The sequence below is a fragment of the Xenopus tropicalis genome, chromosome 2, assembly GCF_000004195.4.
Source record: "Xenopus tropicalis strain Nigerian chromosome 2, UCB_Xtro_10.0, whole genome shotgun sequence".
NCBI classification, from domain to species: Eukaryota; Metazoa; Chordata; class Amphibia; order Anura; family Pipidae; genus Xenopus; species Xenopus tropicalis.
This window is the reverse complement of record NC_030678.2, coordinates 115,112,552-115,136,177: the sequence shown is the minus strand read 5'-3', so window position 1 is coordinate 115,136,177 and position 23,626 is coordinate 115,112,552. Positions and strand designations below refer to the sequence as shown.

The window sequence follows — 23,626 nt, the reverse complement described above, 5'->3', positions numbered from 1 at the left end:
AAATCTAGGCAGTTTTACCCCTCGTCTTCTAAATTAGCCCTTGTTTTATCCCTGGACTGTAAACACAACCTGGCTTTTGCTTGCACATAACTATTTGGACCCCACCAAATTAGCCATTGTGTAAAAAATCTAGCTATTATTCGCAGAAATATCAAGACCTTCAGGACACAAAAAGACTTAAAAGATTACATCATTTCACCTTTCTCTAATTTGCACTTTTTTGGTTAACAGATGCAAATGCCTAATACACTTCACTGTGAACCCAACAGAAATATTAGGAGCCAAAGTTTTGGTGCCAGCGTGCCTGGCTAACAACCAACACAAAGAAAAACAAAAGTATGTTTTCCCTTCTTGTAAAAGGCGGAGTTGAGCGCCACTAATGCAAGATAGCCGCAAGACTTCGTACCCTGCACGGACTACTGTGTCTCTCTGACTACTAAAGGCAAGACATTCCGCCACGCCCCCAAGGTGGCTAAACACAACGTCACCGCGCTTATATACGTTTAGTCGCGACGCCACAATCTCGCGAGATGAGACTTGGGACGTTTGGGCTTAGCAGGAGCCAAGGCGCCGAATGTTGACGGCGTTGCGGGACGTTTAAGTAGTGATTCCAAACTGAGGGCTGCCTAATAAAGAGAATCGGGACTGGGCGGTATGAACAATTTCCACATTAAGTTTTACGACTTCTTACTACTGAATAAAGTGTGCAGTGTGTGTTTTGACCCTTTTTTACTATAAATCTACTGAGCCAAGTTTCTAGGAATTGTAATAGTAGGTTCCAATTATTGTCATTTGACATGTTGCTTCATATGACAATGGCCATTTCCCAGGGCAAATCAGACGGCAAGGGGAATGCATACAGTAGGGGACGTTGCATTTATAAAGAGAAAATCCTATGACTTGGTTTAATTTGCAAGTATTGAAGGCAAGACTCGGTTGTTTCATTGATGGAAAGTTGACAATATTGCTTGTCTGCCTTAAATTTACAAAAAAAACCACACACACAATTCCTAACGTTTATTCCTAACAGTATTAAAATAAATGTTTATCATTCAGGATTTCAGTCAAGTAAAAAAAAAATCAGTTTGTTGATTGCAATTGTTTTAAGGTGGAATCTTGCATTTCACTAACATATTAACATTCATTTTTTGTAGGTTCAATTCTTTTTAAAACCCCTTAACCTTCCTGCTGTCAATCATGCCGACAACAACCGTTTTGAAACCTGTCTTAAAAATGAAAGTAGATGAATTATTTTTACGCTGGCTTAGCGAGACACCAACACAATTGCTCCTCAACGATTATTTAAGACGAATAAAAAATGGAGAGAAAATTCTGCCGGACGCTGATGACTATGGTACTAAGGAAATACCAAGCAAAAGTACTTTGCATTCAGCTCATAAAGCGCTGGATAACTTGTCACTGTCTCCTCAGTCTGCCCTCCCACCTGGTTCTTATGGAAGCCCAAGGAGTGGACTTACTCCTAGAAAACGTCGATCTAGTAGTGTAGGGGTGGTAAGTGTTCAAATAATGTATTCCCCGTTAATTAGTCTGTTCTATAAGTTTAGTGATGTCTTAATAGTTAAGACACATAACAATACAATTGTATCAGCAATAGTTAAAAAAAAATCTATGATTTGTGATTACTGAAGAACCAGCTCTATTAAACAGTGTGTGTTTGCTGTCTGGTTTGTATTTGTATAGTTGTTTGCATTAATACATTGCTCTCTGAGCTTGAAAATGAAAAATAGAACTTGTTATTGGCAAAAATAGTTTATATTTAGGAGATGGGGATACAGATAAAATTTTCAAGATAGCTGGGTTGTACCTCCAGACAGACAGACAACAACCAGTAAATCAAATTTTTCCCTTGGACTCCTTAAAAAAAGTAGGACTATGCCACTGTGTTTCTTACTTGTATCATGGGTCCCTCTTGCAGCAGTAAAATGTGTAATATTAGATGAGTTTGAAGAGGGATGTCTGGGAAAGATAGCTACAAGTAAGTAAGATAGCTACAATACCATTTCCCTCCAAGGCCAGTGTACTTAAAGGACATGGAAAGGCAAAGTCACTTGGGGGTGCCAAAATGTTAGGCACCCCCAAGTGACTTTAATCTCCTACCTTTTGCCCTGGGCTGGTGCCCCTGTTGGAAGACAACAGCACCAGCCCGGGGTACCTGCAGTGCTTCCTTCTTCCTGGTTCGCGAGCGTGCGCATGCGCAGTAGAGTAAAAAGCCGAACTTTAACAGAGAAGTCGGCTTTTCACTCTACAGCGCATGCGCCTACCGCATAGTCGCAGCTAAATGAAGCAGGAAGCGCATCGCTCCAGGTACCCCGGGCTGGTGCTGTTTTCTCCTAACAGGGGCACCAGCCTGGGGTACAAGGTAAGCGATTAAAGTCATTTGGGGGTGCCTAACATTTTGGCACCCCAAGTGACTTTGCCTTTCCTTGTCCTTTAATTTACCTGAAAAATCCTCATGTCCAGGAAAAAAAACATAGCAATTTTATACAGTGGGGGGGGGTTGCCTAACATATTACTGCCCCGGCAAAGTTTTGTGCCTTTTATTACATATGGGGATTTATGTTTACAATTTAGAAATGCTTTTATATTCATGAATGATCCCAAGTTATCTCAAAAAAGCCTCGCTGGTCCGGGTTCTGCAATGTATGAGAACCATGTCACAACTTTGGGCATTTGAGATTAGGTATGGTATAGTACCATAGGTAGGGTATAATTTAATCTACAATACCCAAAGCCAAAAGCTTATATTTGCTTTATTGAATCACATCTGTGACATTTTACTTAGAAAAAGGGCCAGACACATCCAAAACTTTAACTACTAACATGGGTGGAATGCTGTGCCTAAGGGTTCAAATATTTAGAGGTGTTGTTCACCTTTAAATTAACTTTTAGTTTATTTATGGAAGGTCCTATTATTAGCTACTTTCCATGTGATTTTTTTTTTATTATTTGCTTTTTTTACTCCTAGTTTTCAAAAGGGGGTCACTGACCCCAACTGCCAAGAAACTATTGTTGTGAGACAGTTATTAAGTTTGTTGGTTAGAACAACTTTTTTTTTTTTAGTTTGGTGTGTAGGCAGCCATTCAGTGCATTGTCTGCCTGAATCTGAGCTTTCAGAAGGAGCCAGTGCTGCACATTAGAACTGCTTTTCAGGTAACCTATTGTTTCTCCTACTCCCATGTAACTGGGGGAGTCCCAGTTATCAGAAGTGCTATTCTGATAACTGCCGTAGGTCTTGGGGAGATGCTGTCTGGTAGAAAAGGGAGGGGGTGATATCACTCCAACTTGCAGTAAAGTGTAACTGACGTTTATCAGAGCACAGGTCACATGGCTGTGGCACCCTGGGAAATGAAGAATATGGCTAGCCCCTGCTTTCAATGCAGGATTCTGCTGGAGAATCTCCATTAACTGATGTGTTTTGAAAAACAAAACATGTTTTTCCATAACCGTATTTCTTTAAAAATCTATTCAGGCATTTTCCTATTCCAGTCTCTTAAAACCAATGTCTGTTTGCTGGGGTAAATTGGAGCACCTTTGCCCCTTTCAGTAGTAGACAGCACCCCCAGCCCTTTTGGGAGTTCGCTCCACAGGCAGACAGGCTTCCTGACGTGTTTTGTGCAGAGAGCCCTACTCTCACTAAAGAGCCACCTCTGCTAGGTGAGGGAGCACACCCCTTGTATGGGCAGTAACAGCTCTAATCTCAGCTGAGAGGGAAGATTGACCCCGTTTTATTTAGACCTCCCACTGCAGCCCTTATCATGCCCCTTTAAGGGGACCTGTCACCCTAAGAGATCATTTTTAAATTCTTTTATGTGCTAGCCAGGCAAGTAAAACTTTACTTCCATTATATAAATTGCATAAATCTTGTTTCCATCAGTTTTAAAATTCATAATCGCAGGAAGCGGGCCGGCACAAAGTTTTATATCATCCTAAAATCTTGTTTATGTGCCAAAATTGCCTGCCCAAGCTCAATGTCTGAGGCATAGAGGTGGGGAAGGCAAAATATAACTGACAGCTGAGATTTCTAAAATAGTTTATAACAGGTATGGATGTTAAAGGGGTCATAAGTGAATTGAAATTTGTAGCAGCAAGCTTGTTGCTAGAGTCCAATTTAACCTAGCAACCAGGCAGTGGATTGAAAAAGAGACTGGAATATAAATAGAGGAGGGTCTAAATAGAAAGATAAATCATAGAAAGCAACCATAACAATACAATTGTAGCCTCCAAGAGCAATAGTTGTTTGGCTGCTGGGGTCAGTGAACCTCATTTGAAAGCTGGAAAGCGTCAGAAGACGAAAACGCATAAACAGTAAAAAATGAAGACCAATTGAAAGCTTGCTAAGAATAGACCATTCTATAACATAAGTTAACCTGTAGGTGAACAACCCCTTAAAAAAATGGGCTTCAGGATTAATTTAAAAGGGGTTTTTATTCTACAGCTTTTAATGTCTAGGTGACTGGTCCCCTTTAAATGACATTTTTAGTGCAGACGTGTGTTTGGAAATCACACTTTTGAAGCCACAGTACTTACATGTTAACTACATTTATGGCCAATTCAACACGGGGTGGATTCTGTTCACTGATGAGCCTGCACCCTGAGCCATTGCACTGGCAGGGTATATGCATACAAAGCGGAATTCAAAACTAAACTGCTTGCACATGCAGTTTCTAGCCGAATTCCACCTGGTGTGCCTGCTACCAGGGCCTAAAAGAAGTTTCTTTAATCATGCCACATATTATCTGGTTTGTACATTCTTCTAGGCTTCATTCCTCACTGGGATACTTTATACAAGAGAGACGTAAACCTAATAAATAGGGATGCACCGAATCCTGGATTCGGTTCGGGATTCGGGCTGAATCCAGCCTTTTTTTTGATGGATTCGGTTTCACCTGAATCCATGGTCCCGGCCGAACCGAGTCTGAATCCTAATTAGCATAAATTAACATATGCTAATTAGCATTCAGAAAGGGTTAAATTTTAGGGGGAAATTAAATTTTTTTTTTTTTTTTTTTGCAGCGCGCACCAACTTTTAACCCTTCCCGATCCTAATTAGCATATGCTAATTAGGAATCGGATTCGGTTCAGTATTCGGCAGAATCCATCAGGGGGGGTTCGGCAGAACCCAAAAAAGTGGGTTCGGAGCATCCCTACTAATAAACGAGTGGATGTCCACAAAGGTGCCTTAAAATACATTCTAAGTACCCAAGCTGATCCTGTTTAATGATTAGCAGAAGTATAAATTTAAATTACAGCTGTCCCCTTTTTTTCCACTTGTGATATCCATGTCTCTTGATCAGCCTGCTCTCCTTATGCCTTTGGCTTTAGGCATACAGAGCTCTTGGCATACTCCATGGTCAGTGATGATGCAGGGGTCACTTGAGAAGATTATGGTTTATCATTGACCTGCTATTAGCTCATTTTGGGCAGTGCAGGGGAATTTAGTTGCAGTGTTTTCCAGATGGTGGCGGCAACTAACTCTCTATTGGGATAAACTTTCCTACCACACATTGATAAATAGGGCTTAACCTTTGCCTTTAGGAAAAATAGGGAACAAGTTCCTTGCAGTAAAAGATTACTTTTCATCTGGGTTAGATTGCAAGCAGGATACTACTGACACTGTGTCTGCTGCTTGTATGTGAATTTCTCTGGGTTTTCAGATTTCTTACATCATTGCAAAACATACTTCTAGGTTGCCCATGTGCCTTTGTGTGTCTGTAAGGGGGGGGGCTGTTAGGTTGTAAGCTTGCTGGAGTGAGGGAGTAGATGTAAATAAACAGTTTAAGTACAGTATAATATAAAGGTGCTAATAGTGACCCTCGCTTAAAACTACTCACCTGTACCCCAAAAGATACAAATTGTTTTGGTTTTTTTTTTATTTCATTTTCCTAATTCTGTGATTTATGTAAAGTGTATGTATATATTTTTATATACAGTTATGGGACCTGTTATCCAGAAAGCTTGGGCCCAGGGGTCTTTTCGGATCTCCATACTTTAAGTCTACTAAAATATAATTTAAACATTTACAATAACCCAACAGGATTGTTTTTCCTCCAATTAATATATCTCATATTTAAAGTCTTAATTACTTTATAAAGTAAGTTCCTTTGCTATGTTACCACACTATTTGCACTCCAGTTATATGTATATTGGTTCTGGGGTTGCATAATACAATTCTTATTGGTCACATTTTTACAGATTCACAATTGCAAACTTTCCCTGTAAACTGTTTCCTTAGGTGTTGAAATGCAAATATTAGGGATAGAAGCAATCCAATTTTTTCCCTTTCCAGATTAACAAATTCACCCGTATTTCTAATAGTTTTGAAAAGAAAATCCTAATTTATTCAAAGTTTTCAATAACAAGAACTTTACATGTGTTGGAAAATAATATGTAATTATGTGACAGACATTTTTCTTTTGTTATCTAAAGTATATGTTTGCATGTGCTGAGAATCTTTGAGTTTCTTCTTTAGCTGTCCCCTTGCATAGTAACTTTCTATTTTAGGAAAGCTAGTGAAAATTCCAGAATACAAATGCATTCCTTAAAGGATTAGTTACAAATTCATTTCACGTCATCCATCTGCCTCTGCTTTTGACAGCTGGTGTAACATTGGCACCAGGCACTAAATATAGCTGTCATTCATATTTGCTAGAGTAACACCAGCTGACTGATCTACGTTGGAAAGAAAATGTATTGTGCGCTTGTGTATGCTGCTTCGTAGAAATGACTAGTGTTCAACTAAAGCATAAGACAGTGGGACATGTATTTGTTTAGGGCTTTTAGTCACCTGTGCAATTAACAGCAATGCCTATGGTTTAAAAAAAAAATACTTAGTATTGTTCCCATTGTTTTATTTAAAGATCATAACATGACCCTGGAGTGCACCCGTGAGCCCAGAGCCACTAAAATAGTGCACCACAAGATGAAATTTCCAAACATGACATATCTGCAGTGCAACAGGATTGCAGACAGGTCTGTCAAAGCTGACTCCTGGCCTGGCCCACATGTCCAGCTCATATGGTCAAAATTGGGCCAACAAATCTCAGTGTGTATGGCCAAGTTGGCATAAGCCTCCTTTTATAGCATGGGCATTTATGATCAGTTCCACCACAAGTGAGTGAGCAGGGAGGAGAGAAGTTGCTGCTGGTTGACTGACCATGAGCATGCACATCTGAAATCAGGACCTGATTGGCTTAAAGGGCAAGTCAACCCAAAATATATTTTTTTGCTTTATAAAAGAAACCAAAATTCTAAGCAACTTTGTAATATACATTCATTACATATTTCTAATGGTTTATGACTTATTTGTATATATAACTGCTATTAGAAACAGTGTTTGCATGTCCTTTTCTATTCTCTGCCTGGGTGGCTCTGGCATTTGAAACAATGTAACACAAGCCAGCAGACTGACAGACCCATCTTGCAGGAGGAAACTGACCTTTGCAACTTTGTGTAAAACTTAACAACCAGGAGTTCAGCAAATGCTGCTTTTAATAGCCATTACATTTACAAATAACTTAGAAAGCACTAATAATTTTTAATATATTCATATTGGAAAGTTGCCTAGATTATATTTTTTTTTATTAGGCAAAAAAACTTTTTTGGGATTGACATGTCCTTTAAGCTCTCTACACTAGTCAGCCATCAGTGTCAACACAAGCATTGAGTGAAAACTGCTGAAAAAAGAGATTCCTTGATTGGTCATTTCATGGATCTAATCTGCCTTTGAATTATAAATCAGCTTTATAAAAAGGCTAATTACCCATATACTTGTTCCAGCTTGAAGTATAACTCCCCTTTTGGTGTGTAACATCACTTTCAGAGTTAGCAATACACATTGGCAACAGTGATTGGTGGGCCAAGCCTCTATAAATGAATCATAAGTCCACCAATTTTTACTTGGCTATCCACTTTTTCCAACCATGTTTTTAAAGGTTCATTAATTTTTTCTGTGTCTGCTAGATATTCCTTTAAAGGTTAATTTGTGTGATTAAGCAACTCATTGCCCTTTGTAGAGGACCATTAAAATCTCCCACAGTGCTCAGACTCTGGGGGCATCTTCAGATACTCCTGTTTGTCAGTGGTCTGTATTTGGCCACTTTGCAGGAGTCACACATTTTATCTGATTGCAGCCTCAGACTGAATGATTAGATCAGCCTGTCTTGACTCACCACCTGGGTGGCTAAGGGCAGTGGCACATGAGATTAGTTGGCGACTAATCTCGTCCAAATGTCTTCAGAACATGCAAAAACATATGCATCACTTCAGCTTTACAAAGTCTCCCAAAGTTGCGACTCATGTGTTTTCTCACTGGCGACTTATGTTATAAATGGTGGGAAGGCATTTGAAGGAGATTAGTTGACCGCAGTAGAGGAGATATACCGTTGGGAATTAATCTCCTGGTCTTTCACAGCCCTAAAGCTGTCCATACACATTCAGCTTTTAGTCCTCTTCCGACAAACGTTCTGATATCATTCGTACTTTTAAATGCTAACATTCAGACAGAAACTGCAGGATAAAGCCCTAAAAATAGCAAATCGGAGGATGTTCTGAACATGAAATAGTTGGCAGGTGCCAATCGTATGAAAGTAACTTCCATTGTAGGTTCCCCAAGGATATTGTTCGATACACAATACATATACAGATTTTTATTTCCGGACAAAATTTTCTACTCTGGCTGATCGAGTAAATGGCTGATTGCCATGGTACAAAAATTATTGGGACAATAATTCTGAGCATGCATACGGTGCAAAAATTGAACTAAACTAGGTTTGTACGATTTTATTAGTACTTGTATTGCCAGCTTAAAAGATCTGCTTGTGTAGCAATCTTTAACAAATCAAATTTGAGACTGGTAGAAAAAAATAATTAACCCTGATTACTCACTGTACACTGAAAACAAATGGTAAGTTTATACAGATATTATTCAAAGTATATTTTATGGCTCATGTATAATATATATATATATATATATATATATAAATATGTGCTGAATAATTTTCTTTCCTGCTTTTACAAGTTGTTTACTCAAAAAAAAAACCCGTCATACGTTGATGGTGAAATCTCCTTGCTTCAGCTCTGATTAGGTAACTTCTTGTTGCCTGCAGTATCCTAGTGATGAGTTTCTTAGGCAGATCTCATAGCAGGCTCCTCCTAGGATAGTGTTGCTGCAATTATATTATACGCTGAATTTCACATGTAGAGGCTTGCAGGATTTGGCTTTGTAGATATAAAGTTATAACAGTACTTGTTCCTAATTTAAGTGTAATTCTTCCAAAGAATTAATTTCTAGTAAAACAACGAAGATAAATAATCCTCTAATTCCAGTATTTTCACATTATTTGACCAGTGGTAACAATTTTTTTTAAAAAAGCCGTGACATAGAACTGATTATTGTGCTGTCAGTGTGCGCACAAAGGGTGTGGAGGGCGGCCAAATCATAGTAACATAGTAAGTTGGGTTGAAAAAAGACATACGTCCATCAAGTTCAACCATAATGCCTATACAGTGGAGGAAATAATTATTTGACCCCTCACTGATTTTGTAAGTTTGTCCAATGACAAAGAAATGAAAAGTCTCCGAACAGTATCATTTCAATGGTAGGTTTATTTTAACAGTGGCAGATAGCACATCAAAAGGAAAATCGAAAAAATAACTTTAAATAAAAGATAGCAACTGATTTGCATTTCATTGAGTGAAATAAGTTTTTGAACCCCTACCAACCATTAAGAGTTCTGGCTCCCACAGAGTGGTTAGACACTTCTACTCAATTAGTCAACCTCATTAAGGACACCTGTCTTAACTAGTCACCTGTATAAAAGACACCTGTCCACAGAATCAATCAATCAAGCAGACTCCAAACTCTCCAACATGGGAAAGACCAAAGAGCTGTCCAAGGATGTCAGAGACAAAATTGTAGACCTGCATAAGGCTGGAATGGGCTACAAAACCATTAGCAAGAAGCTGGGAGAGAAGGTGACAACTGTTGGTGCGATTGTTCGAAAATGGAAGGAGCACAAAATGACCATCAATCGACCTCGCTCTGGGGCTCCACGCAAGATCTCACCTCGTGGGGTGTCAATGATTCTGAGAAAGGTGAAAAAGCATCCTAGAACTACACGGGAGGAGTTAGTTAATGACCTCAAATTAGCAGGGACCACAGTCACCAAGAAAACCATTGGAAACACATTACACCGCAATGGATTAAAATCCTGCAGGGCTCGCAAGGTCCCCCTGCTCAAGAAGGCACATGTGCAGGCCCGTCTGAAGTTTGCCAATGAACACCTGAATGATTCTGTGAGTGACTGGTAGAAGGTGCTGTGGTCTGATGAGACCAAAATAGAGCTCTTTGGCATTAACTCAACTCGCTGTGTTTCGAGGAAGAAAAATGCTGCCTATGACCCCCAAAACACCGTCCCCACCCCCCCCGTCAAGCATGGGGGTGGAAACATTTTGCTTTGGGGGTGTTTTTCTGCTAAGGGCACAGGACAACTTATTCGCATTAACGGGAAAATGGACGGAGCCATGTATAGTGAAATCCTGAACGACAACCTCCTTCCCTCTGCCAGGAAACTGAAAATGGGTCGTGGATGGGTGTTCCAGCACGACAATGACCCAAAACATACAGCAAAGGCAACAAAGGAGTGGCTCAAGAAGAAGCACATTAAGGTCATGGAGTGGCCTAGTCAGTCTCCGGACCTTAATCCAATAGAAAACCTATGGAGGGAGCAAAAGCTCAGAGTTGCACAGAGACAGCCTCGAAACCTTAGGGATTTAGAGATGATCTGCAAAGAGGAGTGGACCAACATTCCTCCTAAAATGTGCGCAAACTTGGTCATCAATTACAAGAAACGTTTGACCTCTGTGCTTGCAAACAAGGGTTTTTCCACTAAGTATTAAGTCTTTTTTTGTTAGAGGATTCAAAAACTTATTTCACTCAATGAAATGCAAATCAGTTGCTATCTTTTATTTAAAGTTATTTTTTCGATTTTCCTTTTGATGTGCTATCTGCCACTGTTAAAATAAACCTACCATTGAAATGATACTGTTCTGAGACTTTTCATTTCTTTGTCATTGGACAAACTTACAAAATCAGTGAGGGGTCAAATAATAATTTCCTCCACTGTATATAACCTGCCTAACTACTAGTTGATCCAGAGGAAGGCAAAAAAAAACCCCATCTGAAGCCTCTCTAATTTGCCGCAGAGGGGAAAAAAATTCCTTCCTGACTCCAAGATGGCAATCGGACCAGTCCCTGGATCAACTTGTACTAAGAGCTATCTTCCATAACCCTGTATTCCCTCACTTGCTAAGAATCCATCCAGCCCCTTCTTAAAGTTATATAATGTATCAGCCAGTACGACTGATTCGGGGAGGGAATTCCAAATACTTTCCTGTTGCCATATTTACGCCATTGGGAAAAAATGTGATGTGTGTGCTAATTATTAACAAATGAGTGTCAGTAAAATCAATTAAATTTTATTTGAGGGTTTTGCTATCAAAATTTCACCCTTTTTAATACCATTTCATTTTTTATGTTTTATATTTATAAAATCTTTACTGATAACAGATTAGTATAATAAAGATCACGGGTGCCATTTAAATTGCCCGTAATTCACTTCCAGGACCTGGATCATCTGTACATTTGCTTGATTTTCAGGCCTGCTGAAGGTGGCGATACACAGGCCAATTCTAGTTGTCGATACCACAGCTTATCTGCCCGTGTAAGGGCATGAACGATGGGCCTTCCCGACATCTCGACCGGGCAGGTTTGATTTTTCCATCTGATTGGGTGACTTGTTGATGCGGTCCCCAAACCGACGTCACCTATACCCTCTGTTCAAATTCGATTTAGCCCGATATTGCCCGCTCATAGGTGGGGATATCAGAAAAAGATCCGCATGCTTGATGACCTGGCCAAGCGAGCGGATCTTACTGTGTATGGCCATCTTAACTCAGATTTAATTAGGCAGTCTCCCCCTGTTAGCAATGCTCATTGTATTGGACAAATTGGGAAGCACCTTAGGACTGCAGCATTGCCTAGATCAGAGATCCCCAACCTTTTATACCCATGAGCCACATTCAAATGGAAAAAGTTTTGGGGAGCAACACAAGCATGAAAAAAGTTTGATAGCCCCTATGTGGATTGGCAGCCTACAGAAGGCTCTGTTTGGCAATTGCGCTGGGTTTTAATGCAATCAAAACTTGCCTCCTATCCAGAAATTAAAAAATAAGCACCCGCTTTGAGGCCACTGGGAGCAACATCCAAAGGGTTAGTGAGCAACATGTTGTCCCTGAGCCACTGGTTGAGGATCACTGGCCTAGATATTCATAGCACTGTGATTATTTGCAAGATAGGGAAAAAATTGCATCAGATGGCATTCAGCCGTGTCATTTGAGCCACTAGTCTAAAGAAAAAATAAAAAAGCAGAGAGCAGGTATGTGCCCTTACTCGCCGGTGCGTACCTTTCCTAGGGCAGGGGGTTTAGTGCAGAAATGACCAAGAGCTAATTAATTTCTCAATTTGCGCAGGAGACAACTCTGGTTCTAGCAAGTTGTTCACTGTGATGCCAGGTATCTAGGGAGTGAAAACTTGTTAGTGTGTGCTAAAACTAAACAATGTTTAGTTAGTTAATTGCTGACACTGGGGACACCATCCAGAGTCGCAGTGATTTATGCCTAAGCATTTAACAACACTCTTTGCCAATGAAAGTTTTACATTGTATCTTTTCCTTTAAAGTTCAACTGTAACATTGTATAATTTATATTCCCCATGAATTTGTTTAATAGGAAAATCTAAGCTCCCCAGCCAAAATTTGTTTGAGTGCAGTCTCTATTTCTGCTTTCTTCTATATCAAATAGCTTGACACTATATTAGTACAGGCAGTTATTATCAGTCAGTTCACAAGAGTGTCCTTGGTCATTATTAATGCCAGGGAAGTATTTTTTCCTTTATAGATATCAGAGTAAAGGATAACATATACAGATTTAGTAAAGGAAAAGTATACTCCAGAACAATGTAGGTCTCTATATAAACATATAACGTAAAAAAAAAAAGCCCATATGTAAAGCCCTGCTTTATCTAAATAAATCATTTTTATAAAAATATGCTTTTTTTTGTATGTGTCTTTCGGTAATCCTAAACAGAAAATTACACACATGTTTGAAACATACATACTAAGTTTATATCATATCTGTTGGTTAAATATTCATTCAGGGGATTTGCTTTTACTTTAAACTTCAAAAATTAGAATTCTATTTCTGTATAATCAAATTTAAAGGGACAGTTCACCTTCCAGGTGAATTCCATTATTTTCATGGATGTTGGTATGGAAAACAGACAAAAATGCATTTACATACCAGTATCCACTCAATAGGAATAGGAGAGGGCCTGAATTGAAAGCCAATAAAAAGAAAAAAAAAAACAGTTTTTGGCTTGAAAAGGCAAACATTTAAAAAAAAAAATATATATATATATATATACAAGGGGATTTTTTTCAATAAACCTTTTTGTTTTTTCTATAAAGTCCCTATGTGTGCGGTACTCTGTCTGTCTATATATATATATATATATATATATATATATATATATATATATATATATATATATATATATATATATATATATAAAAAGTTGCTTAGAATTGGCCATTCTATAACAGTTAAAATTAACTTAAAGTTGAACCAACCTTTTAACTTTGTTGCCCTCTTTGGTGAGTCAGGCTGACGGCTCAGTTGTGTTTGGGTGGAGTTCCCCTTTAATAAAATGTAGGCATTATGCTTAACATGGCCAAAGATAAGAATTATCTTTGCATTACAACTAATATAGCAAAGCAGAGCAGTTTACAGAGTTGGTACCCCCCACAGAGCTGGTCTGAGGTGACATGAAAAAATGCAACTTTAATCCTCAACTTTATTATAAAAAAAAATTGTCAAATAAAGGAAACCGGTTATTTCTTGTGAACTATTACAAATCACCCCCTTAAAACCTTTACACAAATATTTTGAAATAGTCAATATTTTTTTTTTTTTTTTTATCTCTTTCCTAAGTTTATTTGCTGAATTTTGTTCAGGAAAGCTGGATTTGTTGTAATAAAATCTCCCTCTTAATCCTTGTTTGTTTATCCCTGTTTTTGAATTGAATTAAAAGGAAATAGGAGAGTGTGGAATTCTGCTCATTTAGCATTTGAATGTGCCTAATATTTCATTAGAAAATACCCTGAGCTTGTGCTGGTAACCTACATATGCTGACTTAATACCTCTCCTGTTCCTCCTTGGCTTTATCAGTGGCTGCATATTTGTCCATGTGATAGAGGCCACATACAAGGGGAGTGGAATGTAAATGCAGTAGTGTGACTGCAGCCAGCACTGACCACTTGACTCGCAGCACATTCATTGCCTCCTGTTGGTGTCTGACATACTGAAAAGACAGCTGGAAACTACAGTCCTGCCATCAAGCTTGCCTGTTTCTCTTTTTTTTCCCCTCCCATAACTTTAGAAGCTTTGTTTTATATATAGTCTCTGTACAGCGTTAAAGAGGCTCAACCTGTTAGTTAATGAGTACGGTGCAGAACTTCTGGGACATCTCTCTTAAAGGGCAGCACCCTTTGTGACTTTGTAAGTTCTGTTGCTGAAAGCCACAGAAATTCTTAATGTATGGAACATGAGATTCAAGCTGTTCTGGCTTTTGGTGAACTTCAGCTGTAGAAAAGAGCCTCTTGTACCACAAGTGGTAGATTTTATGTATTTTTTGGAAAAGGAAGGTTATTTCCTCTGAGGTTTTTTCTAGACACTGGGAGTTTTCAGCAGTCAAGATATTTTTTTTAATGAAATCTGGAAGCATGAGGATGAAAGAGATTTCTTTAAGGCAAGACCCGGATCTGAGAAAGGAATTGGCATTATTGGCCCGTGGATGTGATTTTGTCTTGCCATCAAGATTTAAAAAAAGGCTCAAGGCTTTTCAACAAATCCAGGTTAGCTTGTACTATTCTTGTGATGAGCTTCAAAACTTTGTACCCTTCTGTTAATATTTTGCATTAGAATATGTAATTACTGTATTCTGAATTCTTTGATGGTAATTGTTTAATATAAGTAGTCGTTTGTCCTCAAGATTTTGGGAGAATATATTGAGAATATATAGCATGGTGTATGTTTGCTGTTAATTCTGGTTGGGGTTGTGTATTTGTAGTACATTTTGTAGTTACATTTTCTGCCAGTCTCTCTTGTAGAATCATGTCACACAGTGCATGAGAGAGATAATGCAGTCTGTTCACTTCAGAAAAATTTTATTTGACAAACTTTTCAAACTGATGTATATATGCAAAGTTAGAATACACTTTACAAGTGTGTCATGAATTCAGAGTGTCTGTGTGGTACGGATCAGGGGTGTCTGGTTAAGCTCTCGTGCCTTGTATGACACATTTCTAGCCTGCAGAATCAAAATAACCAAGCTGTTTATTGTATTCTGCCAAATGTTCTTCTTGTACCACGTAAACAAAAAATATCAGATCTCTTAACAGGTTGATTTTCCTACCAGTACTTTCAACATTACTGAAAGTTTCAGACAAGTTTCGTCTTACAGTTAAGTGAATTTCTTTATGTACTTTGTGATACAATGCCCTGACAACTGAACAGCTTGTTTTAGTGTAGACAGCTGCGTGTATTTTATTTTTGTTATCTTGATGGCCTTTGGTTTAAGGGACAGATTACCTACCACATTGCCCTCTGTTACATTTCCAGAACACTAGTGTGTCAAGTGTCAGACTGACCATCTAGATTTGGTCAACATCTGCATTTTATACATGCAAACATGTTAGCTGTCTTGAGACTATCATTATTTATGTCTGTAAATAATCAGTTTTTTTGGGGGAGTTGGCCCAAAAAGTGTATCAGTGATAACATCTATAAAGTTGAAAAGGTCAATAATTCTATTAAGCAATATCATACCAATAAAACTCCTTGTGTGCTCAATAATGAAAAAAAATGGTGCCATTTAATAATAATTGTCACTAGGGGCATTATTGCATTAAAGCCTTTGAAAAGATTAATGTACATTAGTGCATCATGGTCCCAGTTGTGTTCACATACAAATACACATACAAATGTGCAGATTAATGCTCCAGTAACAGATTAAACTGTTCTGTTTTGATAGAAACTTTATTAGATTTATTAGATATTTAATTTATTTAATGGTACAGGTATAGGACCCATTATCCAGAATGCTCGGGACCAAGGGTATTCCGGATAAGGGGTCTTTCCGTAATTTGGATCTCCATACCTTAAGTCTACTAAAAAATTAATAAAACATGAATTAAACCCAATAGGATTGTTTTGCATCCAATAAGGATTATTTATATCTTAGTTGGGATCAATTACAAGGTTCTGTTTTATTTCTACATAAAAAAAGAAATCAGTTTTAAAATTCTGAATTATTTGCTTATAATGGAGTCTATGGGAGACGGCCTTTCCGTAATTCGGAGCTTTCTGGATAACGGGTTTCCGGATAAGGGGTCCGATACCTGTATATAATATCTGGTTTAGTGCAAAAACATGTGGTCCTTAGCATACATCTTGCCTTTGTACAAGATTTTAAAAACAATTATGAGACTTATTATTCAGAATGCTCAGGACCTGGGGTTTTCTGGATAAGTGGTGTTTCCGTAATTTGGATCTCCATACCCTATGGCTACTAAATAATCATTTAAACATTAAATAAACCCAATATGATTGTTTTGCCTCCAATAAGGATTAATTGTTTCTTTCTTGGGATCAAGTACAAGGTACTGTTTTATTATTACAAAGAAAAAGGAAATCATTTTTAAGAATTAGAATTATTTGATTAAAATGGAGTACAGGTATAGGATCCCTTATCCGGAAACCCGTTATCCAGAAAGTTCTGAATTACAGTAAGGCCATCTCCCATAGACTCCATTATAAGCAAATAATTCAAATTTTTAAAAATGATTCTCTTTTTCTCTGTAATAATAAAACAGTACTTGTACTTGATCCCAACTAAGATATAATTAATCCTTATTGGGGGCAAAACAATCCTATTGGGTTTATTCAATATTTAAATGATTTTTAGAGGATGACTTGAGGTATGGAGACCCAAATTACAGAAAGATCCCTTATCCAGAAAACTCCAGGTCCCGAGCATTCTGGATAAGGGGTCCCATACCTGTATATGGGGGATGGCTTTCCTGTAATTCAGAGCTTTCTGAATAAATGATCCCATACCCGAATATATTTATATTGTAATATAGATATATAAAATAGCTTTGTAAAGAAATAGTTAACGGGTACAATGTTTTTGTTACTAATTTATATTAAAATTTGGGCATTCTGGGGGCTGCCAAAAAAGTTCTTGGAAGGCTACATATCGTCCCTCAGTTCAGAGATGCGATATCCCTTTTCTTTTTTAGGTGACTCACTTCCTTGTAACTGCTTCTGGCTTTCTGGCATATTGCCCTCTTTGTTGGTAACCTTTGGTGTTTAAAGGGGATGTAAAACAAAAATAAAATTGTCTAATAATTAAGTCTAAGCAACTTTCCATTTTACATGAATTAAAAATTTGTAGTGGTTTTAACGTTATTTGTGAATATAGCTAATAAAAGAAATCTGTCCCTTTCTATTCTCAGCCCTGATGGTTCTGACTACAGTGTCGCAGAAGGCAGCTGATATAACAGACGTGGGACAAAGCATGCAAGGCTGTCTTCTGCTAGATAGTTTAAAGAGGCAGAACAAGCAGTGCAAAAAAGGACAGACTGATACTTACCGTGTTTCCCCGAAAATAAGACACTGTCTTATATTTTTTTAAGCTCCAAAATATGCACTAGGTCTTATTTTCAGGGGATGTCTTATTTTTCCATGAGGAAGAATACAGTACACATTTATTCCATCGTATAGGTGGGTGTCTTATTTTCGGGGGGTGCCTTATTTTCCGAGGGGGGTGAAAAATCGGGGGGGGTGCCTTACTTTTGGAGGATGTCCTATTTTCGGGAAAACAGGGTATTTCAATAACGTTTACAAATGACGTGTTATTGTAAAACTGCTTGAATTTCATTTTCCTTCATTAGGCAAAACTATATTTTTGGGTTTATGTTCCCTTTAATTGTGTAACTATTCAGTATATGCATATAATATATAAATATATGACTGTATGTAGTGGTACTCTAATGTCAGACAACCAACTAGATTCAAGACCTCTAACAACTTTAAAGGGGTGGTTAACTCTGCATGTTATAGAATGGCCTATTCCTAGCAACTTTGTAATTTGTTCATTATTTTTTATAATTTTTTAATTATTTGCCTTGCTCTTCTGCCTCTTTCCAGCTTTCAAATGGGGGTCATTGACCCAAGCAGCCAGAATTGATTGCTCTGTAAGGTTACACATTTATTACTGTATCTTTCTATGCAGGCCCTCTACTATTCATATTTCCATCTTTTTTAAGCCACTGCCTGGTTGCTAGGGTAAATAATACCTTGGAGAGCTGGAATGGAGAGCTGCTGGCCAAAAAGCTTAATAACTGAAAAGCCATAAAAAATGAAGAACAATTGCACATTGTCTCAGATTAGCAATGTCTACATCATACTATATTAAAAGCTAATTTAATGATAAACTTCCCCTTTAAAAGGTCAAAGAAGTCACTGATGTATAGACAGGGGTCACCTCCTAATGTGTGGAAGATGGGTGTTAGTTCTGTAGCATGTGCCAAAATGGGGGTTTGTGCTTTATACTTACATCTGAGTAAAATAGTATCCCAGGCATAACTTCATAGGATTAGCACAAAATTCCAATGTGTCAATGTATTTATTGCATGTGTTACAGTGCTGAAAGCATATCAGCTCTTCCCCAGAACATTTCTGAAGGACACTGAAAGGCTCTGGAAACAAAATGAAACCCTTGTAGTCCTTTAATGTATGAAATGAAATTGTCACTCTGGAATTTAATATACCAACTCTTATATTCCACGTGGTTGGATAGATTCTTTGCATCCTTGGAGGCTTTGCTAACATTCATAGACTGAGGATCTCTCAACTCTTTTAGCTCAAGCAATTGGAATTCAAACAGTTGCATTTTGAAACAGTTTGACTGGTCATTATTATTCCATGCAGCTTTTGCATTATTTAATCATTTGTTTTGCAGTTCTGTGCTTTGAAAAACACCTATTTTCAGCTCCACTTATCATAGTAAATAGGTAATGGGTATAAGTGAAAGACTGACATATGAATAGGAGAGAGTTCTAATAGAAATAGAAATTTATTTTATTAGTGATAGTATTAATCTGAGTCTAAAATGAATCTGTTTGCTGGTGACATTGACCTGAGCAGCTAGTTAGCTTTTTAAAGGGAGACATTTTTACACCCCCTCTCTCCAATCCCATCACTCGCAGCTTCTCTAATTTAACCCCTGTGATCAACAACCAGGAGCTTGTGCAGTGGTGCATGATTGTGAGTCTGCTTCTAGTTTGCATGTGTCGTCACAGAGAACAAGGTTGAAAACAGGTGAGGTGGTCAAACAGTGATCCCCAACACCTTTGTGCTTTGCACTTCCCTTGTTACTGTGAGTAATATGGCTCAGGAGCCCTGTTCCCTGGAACGAAGGGAAAATGCGCAATGGGGTCATCTCATTCTACATGATCTAAAAGTTCATTCTAAATTATGTGCATACAGTTACTATGAAAACATGTTAAAGGTGCGTATGGTACATACTTCAGCAACATCAATATTTACCTATAATTAAAGTTAATTAAATAAAGTAGCAATTAATGAGAGCTGATTCATACCACTTGCCTCATTTTGGAATATTTCAAATACCTTAAGATGTCATGGAGGCATTTAAATGTAATAAGTATGCACAAAAAGATACTTGAGATAATTTGGCTTTTACATTATTTATAATACTTAATATTTACATTTACATTATCCTTACCCTCATGTTCTTTTTAGCATAAGCAAACGGATGCCAATGTACAGGAATCTAATTATCTTCCAGAATCTTAACTGTGACCTTAAGGGACAAGGATAGTCCCCCAAACCCATACTTTAGCAAACAAATTCCCATCTATGCTTCTCAAATCTCAACTGATTTCCGTGCACAAGCCTCACAAACGTTCCCCTGATTTGCAAGAACGCAGCTGCCATCTTGGATCTGTCGACATTCTTTTTCAACCTAAATTAATATGTTAAGTAAAAAAAAAATGTGTGATATTGAAAACATTTATGTAATTTCATCTTTAAAGGACAAGGAAACCTGACTTAATTAGGGGGTGCCAATATGTTTTGCAGCCTATGCAAAAAGGAGGTGAAGGAACTTTGCTATTGCATCTTAAAAGGGAAAATAACCCTATGCCGCATAAAAAACGTTTGAGCCCCCGTGAACAAAGCAGTTTAGTAAAGTGCAGTTAGACAAAATCTTTTTTTCAAAATAAATCAGTAAATAGAAATAGAACAAATATACAAATGTCTTTTCTCCACTCCAAACTGAGGAATGACTGGTAAAACCAAGAAAACATTCTCCCACCTTCTTCCTGTATGTGAGAGACTACTGTGGTTGTCATCTGCAAATTTGTAGATACACAGTTATGTGTGCAGGGCTAACAGTTTGGGATTGAGGCAGCATGCTTGTGGTGTTCCTGTAATCACAGATATGTTGGTGGACTTTGACCAATTGGGGTTTGTTAGAAAGTCTGTGACCCAATTGATTGACAGACCCAGGTTCTTTAGTTTTGAATAAGCTTCCCAGTTTTGACAGTGTTAAATGCAGAGCTTATTCTAGACGCAGCTTGTATGTGCATAAGTTGGGTTTCTCTGCCCATTGATAAACATAATGCAGTGCCATTGCAGTCGCATCTTCAGGTGATTAATTTAGTCTGTAGGCAAGCTATAGTGGTTCTAGGGTGTTTGGAGTTTATTGAAAAAATAGTTATAAAATATTTTAACCAAAGATTTTCATTAAAACTTTGGTGAGTGCGACTGCTCTGTAGTGAAGTGATTTAGACAGGTGGTTGTTGTTTCCTTGGGTAGTGAAATGATTGCGGACATCTTGTAGCAGTGCAGAATTATTGCTTTTGCGAGTGACTTGTAAAACTCTACCAGTTATTCTGCACATGATTTCAGGATGTTTGGAGAGACGTTATTTACTTTTAAGAAGACCCTTAGAACACAATCTTTAGAAATCTGATTTAATGGTTTGTCCAATTCTGATTAAAGGCTAAGTGGATATGCCTCTTTTTTTGGCAATTGCATAGAGATGGTTAAAGGGGATGTAAAGGCAAATAACCATATTGCTTGTACTGCTGGTAACCCTAAAAAGAAGCATATTAGCAATGTACTCCAATTAGAAATTTTGTACCATTTCTTTCAAGTAACAGATTCTGTGCAGCTGAATTCACTGTTTGTCTCCTCTCCCTCCTGAAGCTGCATGCAGGAATAAGGAGTACTGATCAATTTCTTACTACTCTGGTGAAAGCCTATTGTTTGCAGTCCATACTAGCATGGCTGTGGTGTCAAAGTTCCCTAAGATGGACTGGTAATGGCTATTTTGATACCACTGGTCCAGTCTCACGTCTTTAAGCAAAAATGTTGAGATGATGATTTTTATTGGCAGTGATTAAAATCACCACTTAGTATTAATATGACCTTTAAGATATTTGTTCTGTATTTGGTAATTATGTAATTGTTCATGCACTGCACTTATTCTAAATTGGAATTGTATGCAGCTGTGAGGATGATGTGCTGTATTTCTCTAGGTAGAAGAAATGGTCCACATTGATATTCACACCGATATTTAAATTTCAGTTCTTAATGTATATTGCACTGCCCCCGACTTAATCCTGTGTCCCTATCTATCCTAAAAACTGAGTAGCCTGTTGGGAATATTGCTTCATTTTTAATAAATGAGGTAAGGCAAGTCTAGGTAAAGCATCGGACTGTGTAAGTCACTGATCCCCAACCAGTGGCTCGCGAGCAACACGTTGCTCCCCAGCCCCTTGGATTTTGCTCCCCATGGCCTCAAACCAGGTGCTCAGATAAATGTTTTCTTTCTCTAGTCTAAAGGGGTGCCATCTGGAGAGTTGTTGGTTCAAGAATACACTTTTTAAATGTAGCCTATTTAGTGCATGGAACCTATAGTTTTGTACAATTTAGTATCAGCCAAAACAGAAACAGTGGATAGAATGCCAACCTCAAGGACATTAATACAATAAACAAATTAAAAAGCAAAGAGCCAAGAACAGACCCCCTAGGCTACTCGACTAAACACACTGGTCCAGTAGTAAATGTTCCAATTACCACCACTCTTTGTAGCCCTATCCTTCAGCCAGATCTTTATCAAAGTATAAATATTATGATCCAGACCTATATTCCCTAATTTAATCTGTAACATTCTCTGTGGTACTGTATTAGATACTTTGGAAAATTCTTAAACCCTCTCACCTCTTCGTTAAAGGCAAATTCATTTGTCTGGTAAAAAAAAAGTCTATTTCACATAAAACCATGCTTATAGTATTGTGATTTGCAAGGTATTCATATGTCATATCCATTACCTCATCCAAAAGCTTTCATACCACTGATTTCATAGCAGGCCTATAGTATGGCAAGTGTACTTCTACTATTGAAATGTCATATTTGGACTGATAGGTGTGGTGTTTATATAGGAATTCAGATCCTTCTCCAGCCCTACTGCTTAAGCAGCTCCTCACACTGTAGCTAGCTGGAGTGGAAGGGATTCTCAAGGGATTCTGTAGTGTCAGTATGGTTCTCAAATAATTTGTAATCAGTGGTATTGTATGCAGTTTCCCCTCTGTAGTGTACTCTGCAGCCAGTTCAGTTTCTGTTGGGAAAGGTACAATGGGCTGTGCAGTTGTGGTGTTTTTGGAGCTTTGCCTGGTCATATTTTATAAGCAAAACCCACAATTGTGGGCTAAAAGCTTAACTGATTTAATCTAGCAAAAGTTCAGCTTTCCCTGTGCTACGATCAAAGTCTGAACCATCCTTTAAGCTCACCTCTTCCATTTATCAAGACATGGCTTTATGATGCAAGATTTGGTGCACAGATTTTGGCACAAACCTCAAGGGCTCTGGCACACGGGGAGATTAGTCGTCTGCGACAAATCTCCCTTGTCACGGGCGACTAATCTCCCCGAAATGCTATCCCACTGGCGAAAATGTAAATCGACAGTGACATGGCATACACCATGCCGCGATTTCCCGGAAGTTTCCTCTCAAGGCAACTTGAGGCAACTTCCTTTGGCATTTTTGTCGCGGGCGACTAATCTCCCCGTGTGCCAGAGCCCTTTGTCTAGCACCTTGTGTTGTAGAGTCAATTAAAAGCAACTGAAACTGATAAAACTATAATCACTTGTATTGTATATTTATTTAAATATGTTTTTGTTTTCTTAGGTTCATCCAAAGAAGGAAGAACCACTGACGCCTGCCTTAAGCCAAAACATTCCAAAATTTTACTTTCCTAAGGGATGCCCAAAAGCTAATCTTAATATTGATGGCATCATTTCAAAAATAGAGAAGACTTTTTCTGGCTTTCCTCTTGAAAGAGCAACTTTGGAAGATATGGGTAAAGTGGCCAAGGTAATTACTTTTAATTTTATGT

General features: G+C 38.1%; 1 protein-coding gene across 3 annotated transcripts in view; it reads left to right on the top strand.

Annotated features, from left to right (window-relative positions):
- Positions 1-516: 516 nt before the first annotated feature.
- Positions 517-23,626, top strand: part of ppp2r3b (protein phosphatase 2 regulatory subunit B', beta) — a 40,430-nt gene continuing 17,320 nt past the window's right edge. Inside the window, exons 1-3 of one of the 3 annotated variants that reach the window (XR_001169888.3) lie at positions 517-652; positions 1,155-1,512; positions 23,419-23,604. Coding sequence is in view for 2 of the 3 variants with exons in the window: in NM_001079206.1 (NP_001072674.1) it covers positions 1,198-1,512; positions 23,419-23,604 (501 nt within the window). In the remaining variant the exon portion in view is untranslated. Of the gene's footprint in view, positions 653-1,154; positions 1,513-14,412; positions 14,991-23,418; positions 23,605-23,626 lie in introns of those variants that run through there. The other 2 variants (NM_001079206.1, XM_012957298.3) reach the window with 2 other exon arrangements.